General features: G+C 33.9%; 3 protein-coding genes across 3 annotated transcripts in view; 1 reads left to right on the top strand and 2 right to left on the bottom strand.

Moving 5' to 3' along the window:
• Positions 1 to 1405: 1405 nt before the first annotated feature.
• Positions 1406 to 1884, bottom strand: LOC111489119 (defensin J1-2-like). Its single transcript, XM_023137170.1, has 2 exons — positions 1771 to 1884; positions 1406 to 1674 (listed from the first exon to the last, which is right to left on the bottom strand). The coding sequence occupies exons 1-2, from the start codon at positions 1820 to 1822 to the stop codon at positions 1502 to 1504; spliced, it is 225 nt and encodes a 74-aa protein (XP_022992938.1). The 5' UTR covers positions 1823 to 1884; the 3' UTR covers positions 1406 to 1501.
• A 2808-nt stretch (positions 1885 to 4692) lies between these two features.
• Positions 4693 to 5255, bottom strand: LOC111489120 (defensin J1-2-like). Its single transcript, XM_023137171.1, has 2 exons — positions 5142 to 5255; positions 4693 to 5056 (listed from the first exon to the last, which is right to left on the bottom strand). Exons 1-2 carry the CDS (start codon positions 5191 to 5193, stop codon positions 4884 to 4886), a joined length of 225 nt encoding a protein of 74 aa, XP_022992939.1. The 5' UTR covers positions 5194 to 5255; the 3' UTR covers positions 4693 to 4883.
• Positions 5256 to 8121: 2866 nt separating this feature from the next.
• The window catches only part of LOC111489118 (protein ACCUMULATION AND REPLICATION OF CHLOROPLASTS 3), a 16953-nt gene continuing 10688 nt past the window's right edge, over positions 8122 to 14386 (top strand). Inside the window, exons 1-7 of the mRNA XM_023137169.1 lie at positions 8122 to 8635; positions 8840 to 8898; positions 10515 to 10579; positions 12271 to 12405; positions 12569 to 12617; positions 13632 to 13744; positions 13830 to 13901. Coding sequence (XP_022992937.1) covers positions 8304 to 8635; positions 8840 to 8898; positions 10515 to 10579; positions 12271 to 12405; positions 12569 to 12617; positions 13632 to 13744; positions 13830 to 13901 — 825 coding nt within the window. The 5' untranslated portion in view covers positions 8122 to 8303. The remainder of the gene's footprint in view (positions 8636 to 8839; positions 8899 to 10514; positions 10580 to 12270; positions 12406 to 12568; positions 12618 to 13631; positions 13745 to 13829; positions 13902 to 14386) is intronic.

Genomic DNA, 14386 nt, shown 5'->3' with positions numbered 1-14386 from the left:
GTAATATCAAATGGACAGAAATATATCTACAGTGAGGGGAGTGCAACTACTAGGCTATAGTGGAATGTCCTAGTAGTTAACGAATGTTGGTTAACAAGATTAATGAGTTTAACCGATTAATCTTGGATCGTTGGAGCCCATGATCTATAGGTCCATTAGGTCCCTCTGCTAGCTCATATCAGACTGAACCATAGAACAGTGTGACGAGTGAGTTTGAAGTGTTCGAATTCAAGTTAGGGAGAATGCGCTACATATATACGATATATTTAACCGCATTTTTGTTTTATTTACGAATTAAACAAAAAGAGAGAATTTGAGATATTTAAATAAGATTTAAATATCTTAATCTATCGGAATTAATTGGGATTGACATTTGAATTAATATTAAATATTAATTAAATAGTTTAATTAATCATTTAATATTACTTTAATTTGAAATTAATAATTCAAATGGATTGTTGAAGGAAAATGAAGAAAGTCAAAATGTTGACTTCATTTAATGAAAAAATCCATGTTAGTGGAATTTTGAGGTGTCAAAATTTGGTTTAACCAAACTTGCATGCTTGTCAAATAAACCCCACAAATTTGAGTGGAATTTTGAGTGTCAAAATTTGGTGATCTCAAATTTGCATGAACATGTAAACATGACTCTATAAATAGAGTGATCATAATACATGAAAGGTCTTCTTGTTGGGGAAAAACCTTGAAAAAAACCTCTCACAAACACTCTGTTCATATATACAAAATCCCTCTCAAGTTTAGTCACTCACCGGATTCCACAATCCCGTTCTAAGGCCGAAGGATAGTGGAGAAGACACTAGTGATGGTTCGAAACCGATTCGTGAGAAAAAAGAAATTTGAACTACAAAAGGTTAGTATTCAAAATCATTAAGTTTTAATACTTATGAACATGCTAGTTATTTACTATAATTGATGTTCTAAAAGTGCCTAAGATTCAAATTGTTTCCGCATGTGTTATATTAACACCATCACAGGGGATACCTGAACTAGCCCCAAACTTCTTAAAACCCTATGACAAGCCCATGGAAACATATAAAAGCGTATAGCTCTGATACCAACTATAATGACTCTATTTTTTTTTTTTTTCTTTTAAAACAAAGTTGCTATCACATCCATGATAGACTGGAACGTTTACTAAACCACTGTAATAAACTTAAACGTTTGTAAAAAGGAGTGAGTAGTACAAAAGTTTGGAGAGATTCCTTATAAGTGAGATCGTAGGGATGATATTTGATTGTTATAATTTTTCGTTTTTAAACGTAATTTCTTGTGTGTCATGTTTTTTACAATAGAAGTGAGACATTTTTATGTTAAAAGGAAACCAAAATTCCAAAACACAATGTAATTAAAGGGCTTACACAACATTAAAGCAAAAATACATGAAAGAAAGGAAGGAGGAGCCAAAGAAGATGCCCACTTTATTCATACAAGTTTTTAAGTGTCTACATTTAGAAATAGACAAATAGTTGATGAAGAAATATCAAACACAGTGCTTTGAGCATATGCACCGAAGGCGGAAGCCCTTGCAAGCGCCATCGTTAAACCCCTCTCCCTTGCACACATGGCCACAGTTGTTGCTACTAAAGCATAGCCCCTTGAAATTGTGGCTCGGAGTTTCGCAAAGCCTGGCCTCTGCAACCATTGGCGCCATGCCTGTCCCACACATCATGCACCAAAAACCACTGGTAAAGAGTCCAATGAACAAACAAGACATAAAAAATTGAAGGAAACAAGCAAAAACAAACAAACCAGTGCCAAAAATGAGGAGGAGCAGGCAAATTGCAGCTGAAAGGAACTTCATATTTAGAGAGGAATTTGTGTGGTTTGAGTTTAATGCATGGAGGGTTAGGGTTTATATAAAAATTAAGAGAGCCCATCATCTTTGACTTACATCATCCAAAAGGCAAATCAAGGCTGAGAAGAAGATTAAACAAAATTCTACTCTTCACTTAATTTGATAGCAACTAGTTTTAGACTGACTCATCATACATTTCAACCATATGAATCATTAAAGTTAATTACCGCTAGTTTGTTTCAACCTCTCTAATATATATATATATATATTTAGAATTTGTATTAAACATATGTGTTTTTATTTTGTTAAATTATACAAAATAATTTTATTATAAGGTTTTTAAATTGATTTTTTATATTTAACTTAGTGTTCTATCATATTTTAAAATTAATTGGTTTATTTAATAGAATTGTATTTAAATTAAAAATCAATTATTGATAATGGTGGAGTATTTTAAAAAAAACTAAGGCAATTCCTTTTGAAATTGAATTTGTGTATAAAAAAGGAAAGGAAAAATCTAGGTTTAAATAAAACAAAACAAAACAAGACTTTGAAAATTATGAACATTGATTGATGAGTGATCCACGTAATGTTAAATGAATATGGTATATGCTTGGTTCGCCCAACAATGACAAAGTTTAAATAGCAATGACAATTTCATACAATTTTCGTCCTTCTTTAACAAGATTGAAATTGATAGTGAGCGACTCGATTCGACTGACCCAACTCATGAACAATGAGATTGAATCTAAAAAAATTTACAACTTGACTCGACTCAACTTGTGTGAGCTCTAATGCAAAGAGATTAGTGTGATAGAAGTGAAGTCGAAAGCAAAAATCGAAATAGAGATTACCCTATTCATCTTTTTTTTTACTTTGCTCTTCGTGTATTGGATACTTTATTTTGTAATGTAAGGGAATTATGAATGGAAGTCATTTAATGTGTTTATTTAGTTAAGAATTAGTATTTTATTCAGACGTGTAGCGTTCCTATTCTTTTTACTAAGAATAAGATCGTCACTGCATACATGACATGTGTATTATGTACGAAAAAAATCATAAAAATATTTCCTAACGATGTCATAGACTTATTGGTTCATAATAAATTCATTAAAACAATATGGTGCAAAATAAATAACATGAATTTAAATAAAATAAAGAAAATAAAACATGGTCCTAATTTAACCCAATGGCTACCAAAAACACAACATAAATGCCATCACCCTAGCTTCGGTCTCATGGTCGTCACTGCAATATCGTTATCCGTATAGGGGTGTCTTATCTTTACTTAAAAAATAAGAGGAGTATGTGGCAGACGGTAACTACACTATTGGGGTCGAGAAATGCATGCACAAGCAATCATGGTGGGACTTATCCTTTCATAAAAACATTTCATGGTTTTCAACTTTGCTTTTCAGTTTGGACAAAAATTGGATGTGTAGTCCTTCTAAACACAAGACCCACATACGCACACATGAACCGCACACCCACGCTATTGGAGCCACAATGAAAAAGGGGTCAACATAAAATCATGACGTACATAGAGATCATAATGTACGCATTCATACTCTATAATGAGAGAAGTATTCATAGTGCAAGAGAGCCAAGTTTCAATATAAGTTTCGGAATGCAACTTGGGTGTCAATCGGGTACTAAATGGCAACCATATTGAAGGGATAAAATTTTAATCCAAAAGACCAATGGCTGCTTGTGACGGTGGCCCCTCCTTAATAAAACAAAATAAGACTTTGAAAATTAGGTATTGACTTGACGAGTGACAAGTGATCCACACAATATTGAATACATCAATCTCTTATTTGCCCAACAACGACAATATTTAAATACCAATTAAAATACTATTAATTCGAATATCTTTCTTTTATTTGGTTATTTCTGTCATTCATATTATTGGAGTCTATGTTCATAAATTCATTTAAAATTTAATAATGACGTCAAAAATAATATGGCTGAAAATAAGAAAAAAAATGACATCTTTATTTATCCTAACATAAAAACGACTTAAATGTGAAAATCTAAGTATTGCGACTTGACTCTATAGCCACCTCAGCAGACGTCATCATCCATATATGGAGACCTTGTTTTTATCTATAAAACAAAATGTAGAATTATATTTGAGTGTTAAAAAATGGTCGGTAAGTGATCTCATTGTTGGAGACAGTAAATGCGATAATAAACCATCATGGTACATCGTAAAATCTACTTTTTGTGATTTTCCTTGAATTTTTTTTTTTTTTTTTTCGGAATAGGATTAGGTGCATAATACTTATCACACGTTTATGCATGAACCCACTAGACGAGCTTGTATACATATCCTCTAGGTCTGACTATGGACTATTGCATGCTCATGCTACAGGAAAACTAATGGAAGAAAATGAACACATATCATATCATGGTGTATGCATCTGTATAAAATATATTGGAGAAGTAACACATGCTTGTAATATACAACATACACGAAATCCCACATTTTCAAATCATGGTACATGGTTATAAGCGCATTATACTTCTATAATGTTCATTCTATTTTATCATACATAACTCATCAATTGTTTCATAGGACATAATGTAAGCATGGTCTCATAACATATATAAATTGACATATTAGAAGTACGTGCATCATTAGAAAGCTCATAAGCATCACATCATTACAAGTAATAACACATAGATAAGTCATAGAGCACGTGTTAATCATACAACATACCATCATCCAAGAGTAACATCACTTATTTATATATTGAGTTTCTTTTTGGTAGGTCGGTTTTTTTCTTCCTGTATTGAAGTTTTTTTATGTAAATTCTTGTGGTTCTTGTTTCACGATTATTGTATGTTTATTCCTACGATAGAAGTGAGAGGTCTTTCAAACATAAACGACACCACCAGGTATACGCATATTATTGCATAAACCAAAATTCCAAAACACAATGCAACATTAAAGCGAAAACACAAGAAAGGAAGGAAGGAGGGGCCAAAGAGGATGGCCACTTTATTCATACAAGTAGGAAAGTAAATAGACAATTAGTTGAAGATGTTGTTGGTGGAGGAAATATCAAACACACTGCTTTGAGCATAAGCAGCGAAGGCGGAAGCCCCTGCAAGCGCCATCGTTAAACCCCTCTCCCTTGCACACATGGCCACAGTTGTTGTTACTAAAGCATAGCCCCCTGAAGTTGGCGCTCGGAGTTTCGCAAAGCCTGGCCTCTGCAACCATTGGCGCCATGCCTGTCCCACACATCATGCACCAAAAACCACTGGTAAAGAGTTCATGAACAAATAAAACATAAAAAATTGAAGGAAACAAACAAACCAGTGCCAAAAACGAGGAGGAGCAGGCAAATTGCAGCTGAAAGGAACTTCATAGTTTGAGAGCTGAGTGAGAGAGAGAGAGAGAGAGAGAGAGAGAGAGAGAGAGAGAGAGATAGAGGAATTTGTGTGTTGTGAGTTTAATGCAAGGAGGGTAGGGTTTATATAAGGGTTGAGAGAGCCGAAGGAAGGGTTTTGCGTGCTACGTATATCTTTAATAGAAACGATTCATTCTTATCTCTAATGTATGTGGGATTTCACAATCCACCTTCTTGGATTCCCAACGTTCTCGCTACAACCGATTTGGGATCTCACAATCCACCTTTTTGGGTGCCCAACATCCTCGCTAGCACGGTGCCTAGCTTTAATATCATTTGTAACTGTTAAAGTCCACTTGATATGAACCAAAAAACATTAATCATACAATACACTATTCTTTATCTTATCACCACTGTTAACATATATTGTCCGCTTTAACCCGTTACGTATTGTTATCAACCTAACGATTTTAAAATGTGTATATTAGGGAGAGATTTTTACCCTCCGAATATTTTGTTCTCCTATCCAGCAAATAGTGTGAGATTAGTGATGGAAGATGCTGCCCATTATCTTTGACTTAGATGATCCAAAAGAAGATTCAGCCAAACTCTAGTGTTTAATTAATTGGATAGCAACTAGTTTTAGACTAGATCATCATATATTTGAACCATATTAGTTATATCCTAATCTTAGTTTATATATATATATAGATCACTTAAATGAATGTCTCAAACATACGAGTTTTTTCTTTCTTTTTTCTTAAATTATATAAAAGTTCTCTTGTTCATATATATATATATATATATATAATTATATGTGTCTAAGATTTAGAATTCAGATCTGACACATTAGTTACTTTCTTTCAACAAGATTTGTCCTCATTCACATGTATTCTAAGAAAATTTTCAAGAAATTACGTAACATAAAATCGCTCCAGACAAAACATACTTCATTTTGGTGTTTTTATGATCAGGCCAACGAAAAGAAAAGTACACCTTATTAGTATAAGTAATAACTTTCAATTTTTTTAAAATTTTCTTAGTCATCTTATTCTCAGATCACTCTTGTGAATGAACTCAATTCGTGTCATTACTGTTACAATAAATAAATAAATATACCTAATTTTAAAAAATAAATAATTATTGGAGAGACTTAAAAAGATAAAATTAAATCGAGTTGAACCGGATTAAATGTTAGGCAAAGGTGGCAGAATTTTGAGGACGGTCGAGTATTTTATAAAACCTGGCAATTCCTTTTGCGTATTAAAAAAATAAAAAAGAATTGGAAAATTTAGCTTTAATCCTTAATGGCCAATGGCCACTTGCCACGTTGACCCCTCAGGACTTTGAAAACTGGGTACGTTGATTTGGTTAGTGATCCACGTAATAATATTAAATGAATATTGTGTATATCTGTCAATCTTTTATTGCCGAACAACGACAAAAATTAAATAGTTATTAAAATATTAATAAATTCATAAAGAAAGTTTTCAATATCTATCGAGACGTATTGTTGAGGATTATTGAGAGGAGAAGTTATACGTTAGCTAATCTAATTAAGAGAATGATCATAGGTTTATAAGGATGGATCACTTTCTCCATTCATAGGAAGCTATTTGGGAGAAATCATAAGCAAAGTCATGAGAGTTTATGGTCAAAGTGAACAATATCATACAATTGTGGAGAGTCGTGATTCCTAACATGGTATTAGAGTTATACCCTTAACTTAGCAACATCAATACCATCCCCATGTATCGAATAAAGAAATTGTGAGCCTCGAAGGTGTAGTTAAAGGTGACTCAAGTGTCGAACAAACGATGTACTTTGTTTGTTTGTTTGAGGGCTCTAGAGAAAAGTCGTGTCTCGATTAAGGGAAGGTTGTTCGAGAGCTCGAGGGGAGGGCTATTGAGTATTATTGAGAGGAGTAGCCCTGCATTCACATAAAAATATATTAGAACGAGAGTCAAGAAATGCAATTACATGCAATCATGTTTGAAACCTACCATTTCATAAACTATCATAACATGACTTTAGTCTCGAATTTGTAGTACGTCTCTACACGCGACCCACATACGCACATATGGACCCCCAAGCGAGATAATATACGTATCTCTGAACATGACATTCGACTAACGTACACTCACACTACTAGTATACCATGGACGGAAGGGAGCGCAATAGTATCATTGTATACATAATACTGTATCATAACATCATATTGTACACATCTATACTAATTATGACGGAGAAGTATCCTGATGCACGTGAACATACAATATGCATGAAGTCCCCATAGTTTAAAATCTTAGCATGTGTCTGTGATGCAAGTTATATCTTTGTTCATTTTATACGTGACATAATCATTTTATGTCATCTCATAACGTAGTGTATAACACTTTCATAACATAGCCCAATTTTCAATGGCGTAACAAGTCAACATGATATTCCATAACGCGACATATCTCATAATAACAACATAACATAACATATCAAATTCCATAGCACAACATACTCACACACATAGTAATAACATATTAAACATACATTAAAAATCACAAGGTATGACACGTACAAGGGCCACAAAGCTTGCGTAGTTCATATTTCAAGCAATTCATCCAACCAAACTAATACTGAAGCCGCTTACTTGAGAGCTTAAGTCATCCAACCGTCCACATTTGTCATTTAAAGCCCAAGTCAAATTCTGTGAATTCACGATAACACCAGATTAGATTATAAAACATTTAGCAGCCTAATCAGTTTAACTATATTTTGAAATTGAAACAAATAACAAACGGTTTTGTAAGAATATTTTAATAATTTTTTTAAAGATCAAGATTAAGGATAATTTGTATTTTTTTTATTCTTAATTTAACCCAAACAAATCTTTCTTATGATAATCGTTTTTTCAATCAATTTATTGTTGTCCAAAAAATAAAAGAATTACGTGAAATTAAAATTCAGGGATGGAGTTGATTTGGGACTGGGATTCAGTGAGTCAGTTCTCCAAATACACGGTCGCGAAAATTTGAAGCTCACTCCATTTTTTCTGGTTCCTGTCACCATGACGATTCAGCTTCATCCCATTTTCTGAGTCGCGATTGGCTCATAAGCCAGCCGGTGTAATAGTAATGGTGCCACTCGTAACGGAGCTTCCCGTAATCAATGGCTTTCACCCATTGCTCCGTTCCTCCTTATGCCCTTGTTCTTGTTCCTCAATTCGCAGCCTCTTCTTTCCCCGCAGGAAGATGTTTCTGGGGTTGGCTGGATATCGGAATTCCTACCCGTTTCTGAGTACTACAGCGAACAGTTCTTTGTCAAATGCTGCTGGAAGGGCCAATACGGAGAAGGATTTCTGGGATGATTATGAGTTCGTGGAAGTGATTGGCATTGGCAGTAGAAAGGAAGCCGTACTTGATTTTTGTCTCGAGTCGGCTCTCAGGATTTCATCTCTGCGATTTTGGTAATTTCAAGAAGTCCATGTGCTCGATTCTGTACAATGATAGCAAGTATTGATTTACTTTTAGAATTGTTGCCATATGTTGTAGGGGAGAAACTGATCTCATTTTCTAGCTACTTATGAAACTCAAATCTGAAAAATTCGAAGTTATGATGTTGTGTGGAGAAATTGATCTCATTTTTTATTTTTTGTTTTTGCTTTTTGTAGGCAAATCGTAAAGCATGATTCTCTAAAAGTGCAACTACTTCAGAGATTCATTGGAAAAGGTTCTTTCACTCCTTCAGCGTTTAGTTTTTCATTCTATGCTGTTTCCATACAGGCTAGGCTGTTTAACCAGAACATGCATTTGAGTTTGGGAAGCTTTAATTTAGCATTTGTTTGTTATCTTTTGTGCGTAGGCTAACGTAGTTAATAATTTAGTTCACCTTGAAATTCCAAAATGTGAGTGAAACTTGCGTTTATCTTAAATATGCACCTTGAAGTCTTCTCAAACATAAGAAGGCCCAAATGGCTACAGTTAGCTTATTTTGTTTAGAAATTGAAAAATAAAATCTTGGAGTCTTGTTAATAAAAAATAGATAAAGAAAAGAAATATTGTTGATCCTGTGATTGAGCTTCTTTTCTACTGAACGAAAATTTAAGTGGGTCGACAAGGAGAAGTAAAGAAAAAGAGAGCACCAATTATTTTTAAAAGTAAACTGGGAGTACTTGATGGTGATGTTTGGATGGCTTCAGGCTCTCCTTTGCGGAGGGTTGCATAGGATAATGCCATGAAAGGAGTGGTTGTTTTCCAAGAACTCTCTCATTAACCAATTGGCCCAACTAGATCCTTTTCTGTCACTAAATTTTTAACAAAGAGATTTTGGAGATCGAAAATTCCTTGCAGATGTAGAGTTTTCTTATAGATGCTTTCCTTGGATAGGCTGATTATGAATGATAGAACTCTAAAAAGAAATTCTTAATCCAGTACAAATAGGTTTGGGCCGATCGGCTTTTCTTGTCGTGTTACTGTTGGATATCATGCTGTGGAACAGACTTCCATTTTGGGTCACCTCCTCGATCCTCTAAAGATTTTGTGGGCACAGCTTTATGAATTAGAAAAAGCTACTCTGGGTCAATAGTTTTTGTGCGCTGCTGTGATAAATCTGGTATGAACCGAATTGAAGAATTTTTTATGAGGCAAGAAGCTTAGACTAGATCTGACGTTGCTGTCTATATTTCCTTTTCATGATGACTTAGATGGAAAGCTTAGTTACTATTTATGTGATAATTGACCTTGGAGATGTTTTTCCCTACTCCTTTTGGGTCCTCTTCTGTCCTTCGAAAATTCCATTATATTAATAAAATCCTTTCTTATTAAAAAGATTCTGCTAATTATTCTTCAAGTCATCCTTCATTTGGTTCAAACATACAAAGATACAAGCACATATACGTATATATGTGGATGTGTGGTACTACAAACTCCACACAATTCATTCAGATGCTTCTTTTCACTCTTGTTTTAAAGTATTCCTGTCTTATATTTTGTATGATACATTACCTTAAGTCTCTTTGGTTTGATCTTATGATATTTTCAATTTGAGCAAGAGCTCAAAGAGAACCGTGTGAAATTTCATTATTCAGATTATTATCATGTTCTTGATCCTAGCTTATTTAAAGATTATGCTAGACATATCAATTTTTTTCGTTTCTTTCTTTCTTTCTTTATGATATTTTGTTGTAGGAAGCTTGATTTTCTTCATTTGTATCAATACCCTATCCTCACAATAGTAGCAGCATTTAATTCTTACTGCTGAACTGTATTTCCATATTCACACCCAGGGCTTAGTGGGTGAAAGAGAAATAATAAATTATCTATTACTGATTTTGATTATGTTTGCAGATTATAACCCAAGGATGATTGACGTTCCACTGTCCCTACAATCGTGTTCGAAGGCTGTTATACTTGTTTGTACATTTCTTACCTAAAAGTCCTTTCTTCAATAGAAAAGAACAATTATGCTTTCAGTCCTTAACGCTCTTAATTTGATTGCTTGTCTTTCTTCTCTCCAAAGACATTAATTGGTTTGTTATGATTCCTTCATGAATTATGAGTCACTTGGGGTTCCAAAGGAGGAGAATATCAATTATTAGTATGTAAGGTTGACTCTATATTGCCTATTATGATGACAATTTCATCTTCTTTTGGTTTTTTTCTTGCAACCAGTAAAGTTTAGACATAACAATATTACAAACAATATCTTTAGAGGTATCATAAAGCTAGGTGCTTTAGACGAGGAGAATAATATATTATTAAACAATTCTTCCTAAAGAAGTATGTAAAATTGTAGTTTGGGTTACATGATAAGTTCTTCATGGTGTGCGTTAATTGATTGATCCTCAGTTACCATTAAGCTAGACAAACATCGTTTTTCTTCCTTACATATGCCGAATTCAAACCACCACACTTCAAGGGCTTCGAAGCAACATGCCACCCTATTAAGTTAATTTTCCTCCTTATAAAAATAAGTGTTTTAATTTTCCCTTTACTTTCCCCCAAAAAAATCTTTTCTCTCAAGTTCAAGAACAATTTTCATAGGTATGATAAATAAAGACATGTAATACTAGGGAAGGTTAGAAAGGACCAAATAACAAAGAGCTAATCTGCCTCCTCTTGAAAGTAATTCTTTTTTTCATCCATCCAACAGCATCTTCACCATTATTGGGTTCCAAAATTCTAAAACGATCATGAAGTTTTTTTTTTCCTAAAGGAAACCCTAAGCAAAAAACGTGTGAAGTCTTGCAAATTTACATCCCAAACAAGTAGCAGCATCCCCAAATCTATTGAGGCTTACATTCCAAGGCTTGCCTTTGCCTCTTTAAGAGAAAAAGCCTCAAGGCCGTCTTTAACCTTTTTAAGACATTGCTTTTAAATCTATTTTTCAGTGTCTCCCGCTTTGTTAGATATTATATTAATGATGTTTACAATAATATTCAGAAAGGGGGAGGCAAATCAAGTTAGCATTTGGTCTCTTATCCTTTGAAGGTTAGCACAAATGAGAATATGCAGGCTAGGCTGCCCTAGAGGATGCGCTTACTTGAGCTGATATGTTGTATGTAAATGAGCTCGAGAAGCTCCTCATCTATCTACGGGTTGCTCCTGTGCGAGTATTCTTTAATATATTATGGCTGTTTTGTTCTGCTCTCTTTTCTTGATGGTCTTTAGAAACTTCTGTAGGACTGTCCTTGTTGTGTCTTTCTCAGGGAGGAAGAGATTTTTTTTTCTTCTTTTCAGGCATAATGGTGGAGAGTTTCATTATTGGAAGTCTGTCTGGAGTAGATAAAAGAATTTCCTAGATATGGAGAGAGCTGTGGAGAAAATCCGAGAAAATATAGTTTATGTTACCTTCTCTTCGAGATCTACTGCCTTGAGAGTTTTGAAACTACCACACATGACTCTTTTGCACATTTCAGCTTTTACTATTAAAAATTTGCTTTCTAAGAAAATTGTTGAATGGAAAACTACGCAATCTTAGAATGGCTTATTCATTTTTTATCACAGGCCAAATTATTGTGCTTATCTTGTAGTAGGTTTTCATGGAATTCATATTATCCTTAATCTAATTATTCCATCAATTCCCTTTTTTTGTCTTCTTTAGGTGGTTAGCGCTGGATATGGCTTGGATTACTCTGCAGCTGTTGATATTCTTAGAACCGTAAGATCTGCAAATGGATTTACTGTAACAATTGTCTTAAAGCCTTTTAGCTTTGAAGGCCAAAGGCGCCAGGATGAGGTAGTGAATGGCATGCAGCTTATGCTAAAAAAATCCTTGTAATAATCATGCATCTTGGGGTTTATAGAATTCTTCTATTTTCCATATTTATTGAAGTTTCTGAATTTGCTGACCCTTCAAAAGATATTATTTCTGAATATACTAATGATCAAATCAAATTCAGGTTAAACATCTGGTAGGAAGTCTAAAGGAACATACAAGCTTCTTAATCGGTGAGTTATGATTAAGTGAGAGAACTTAAAATACTTGAACTCGTAAATATTTATTTTCTTCATTTAAATTGAAAATGTGAGGTGGTATTTCATGTCCATGGATCCTGGCATTGTTTGCCAGGACACCACACTTTGAGACTAGTATGTGATTCTTAGTTGAAGGGATGTTAGGATTTGGTCTCCCGATCTTTCTAGGTTATTCTCTTACTGTTCCTTTTTTCATATCTCATCTACTCCTCCGTTGTCTTTGCTTTTTCCTCAATCTGGAAGGTCAAATTTCTAAAGAAAATTAAGGTGTTTGCATGGCTTGTTTTGCATGGAAGAGCTAATACCATAGAACGTGTTTTAAGACATTCTTCCTGCGTTCACATGGGAGAGCTAATACCATAGGCATTTGCGTGGCGTGGCAGATTTTACAATGGTGCATTCTTCACAGGAGGCACGAGGAGGATCTTAATAATTTGTTTTGGGATTGTTAGTTTGCTCAATTCCTTTAGAGTCGTTTGTTAAGATTGTTTGGTGTTTGTTGGGTTTGGAATAGAAAAGATAGGGTTTTGTTGGGGGAGGTGCTTACGAATCCTTCCTTTAAGCAGAATCAAAGTTTTATGGCAAATTAGTTTCTTTGCTATTTTGTGGAATATTTGCCTTGAGAGAGATAATATTTTTTTTTAGAGAGATTGAGAGATTGAGTGAGGAAGTTTAGGAGGTGTCTAGGTTTAATGCCTCTTCGTGGACGTCGGTCTCAAGGTCTTTTTGTTATTATGAGCTTGATCTTATACTCTTGGATTGGAGTCCTTTTTTGTAGTTTGGGTCGAACTCCATTTTTTCGGGACATTTTTTTGTATGCTCTCGTATATTATTTCATTTCTCTTGTAGAAAGCTCGATTTTATATATATATATATATATATATATATAGATAGATAGATATCCTTTTGAGAAGAGTGATCTACACGAAATATTAATTTCAATTAGGTAAGAACTGTGACCACTTTATCCTTTCTTTTCATGCACAGATATTGACACCGATAGACTACTTGAAAAGGACTTGGTGACTCTTGATGAGGCTGTGAGATCTGCTAATAATGCTGTCTTGATGGCTATAAATTCAATATCCATTATCAAGTCTGTAAGTTCACCTTCTCTGCCATCCATTTGGTTTTTAAATTTCAACTGCTTTATTTTTACATATTTTTTTATCTTGACTATATCAGGAAATGTTGACTAAGTTCATAGATGAGCCTCAGAATAGTGTAAAAGAGCTTGGTGTTATAGACGTCATGGAAGTAAGTTTCCTCAATTTTGTTTTGAGTTGGAAATTGGTTGCTTCTGGTGTCTCGTTTGTTACTTGGTTGTGTTCATCATTATATTTCTTAGATCAGACTATTTATGAAGATTATTGGCTAAAAAGTAAAAATAAAAGATTCTGGGAGAGGATACTTATCTTGTTCGTTTGCTTATATTTATCTCATATACATATATAAATAAAAGATAGAATTTTTATTGTGTAATCCAACAGGAAGCAAGATATCTAGATTGAAATGGCACTTGTCTTGGTGAAAGAGGGAGGAGCTATTCTCCTCTCCTTCGCATGGTATATACCCTCTCGAGAGTGGGTATAGTATAATACCGAAATGAGATAAATTTTATTAAAAGGATTCTATCTTGTTTACAAAAACAATGAGTATTTATACATATCAGAAAACTGGTATTTTTTTTTTTTTTTTTTTTTTTTTTTTTTTTTTTTTTTTTTTTTTTTTTTTTTTTTTTT

This window comes from Cucurbita maxima, unplaced genomic scaffold (genome assembly GCF_002738345.1).
Source record: "Cucurbita maxima cultivar Rimu unplaced genomic scaffold, Cmax_1.0 Cma_Scf00014, whole genome shotgun sequence".
NCBI classification, from domain to species: domain Eukaryota; kingdom Viridiplantae; phylum Streptophyta; class Magnoliopsida; order Cucurbitales; family Cucurbitaceae; genus Cucurbita; species Cucurbita maxima.
The sequence above is the reverse complement of the archived record's forward strand: the minus strand, read 5'-3'. Positions and strand labels throughout refer to the sequence as shown.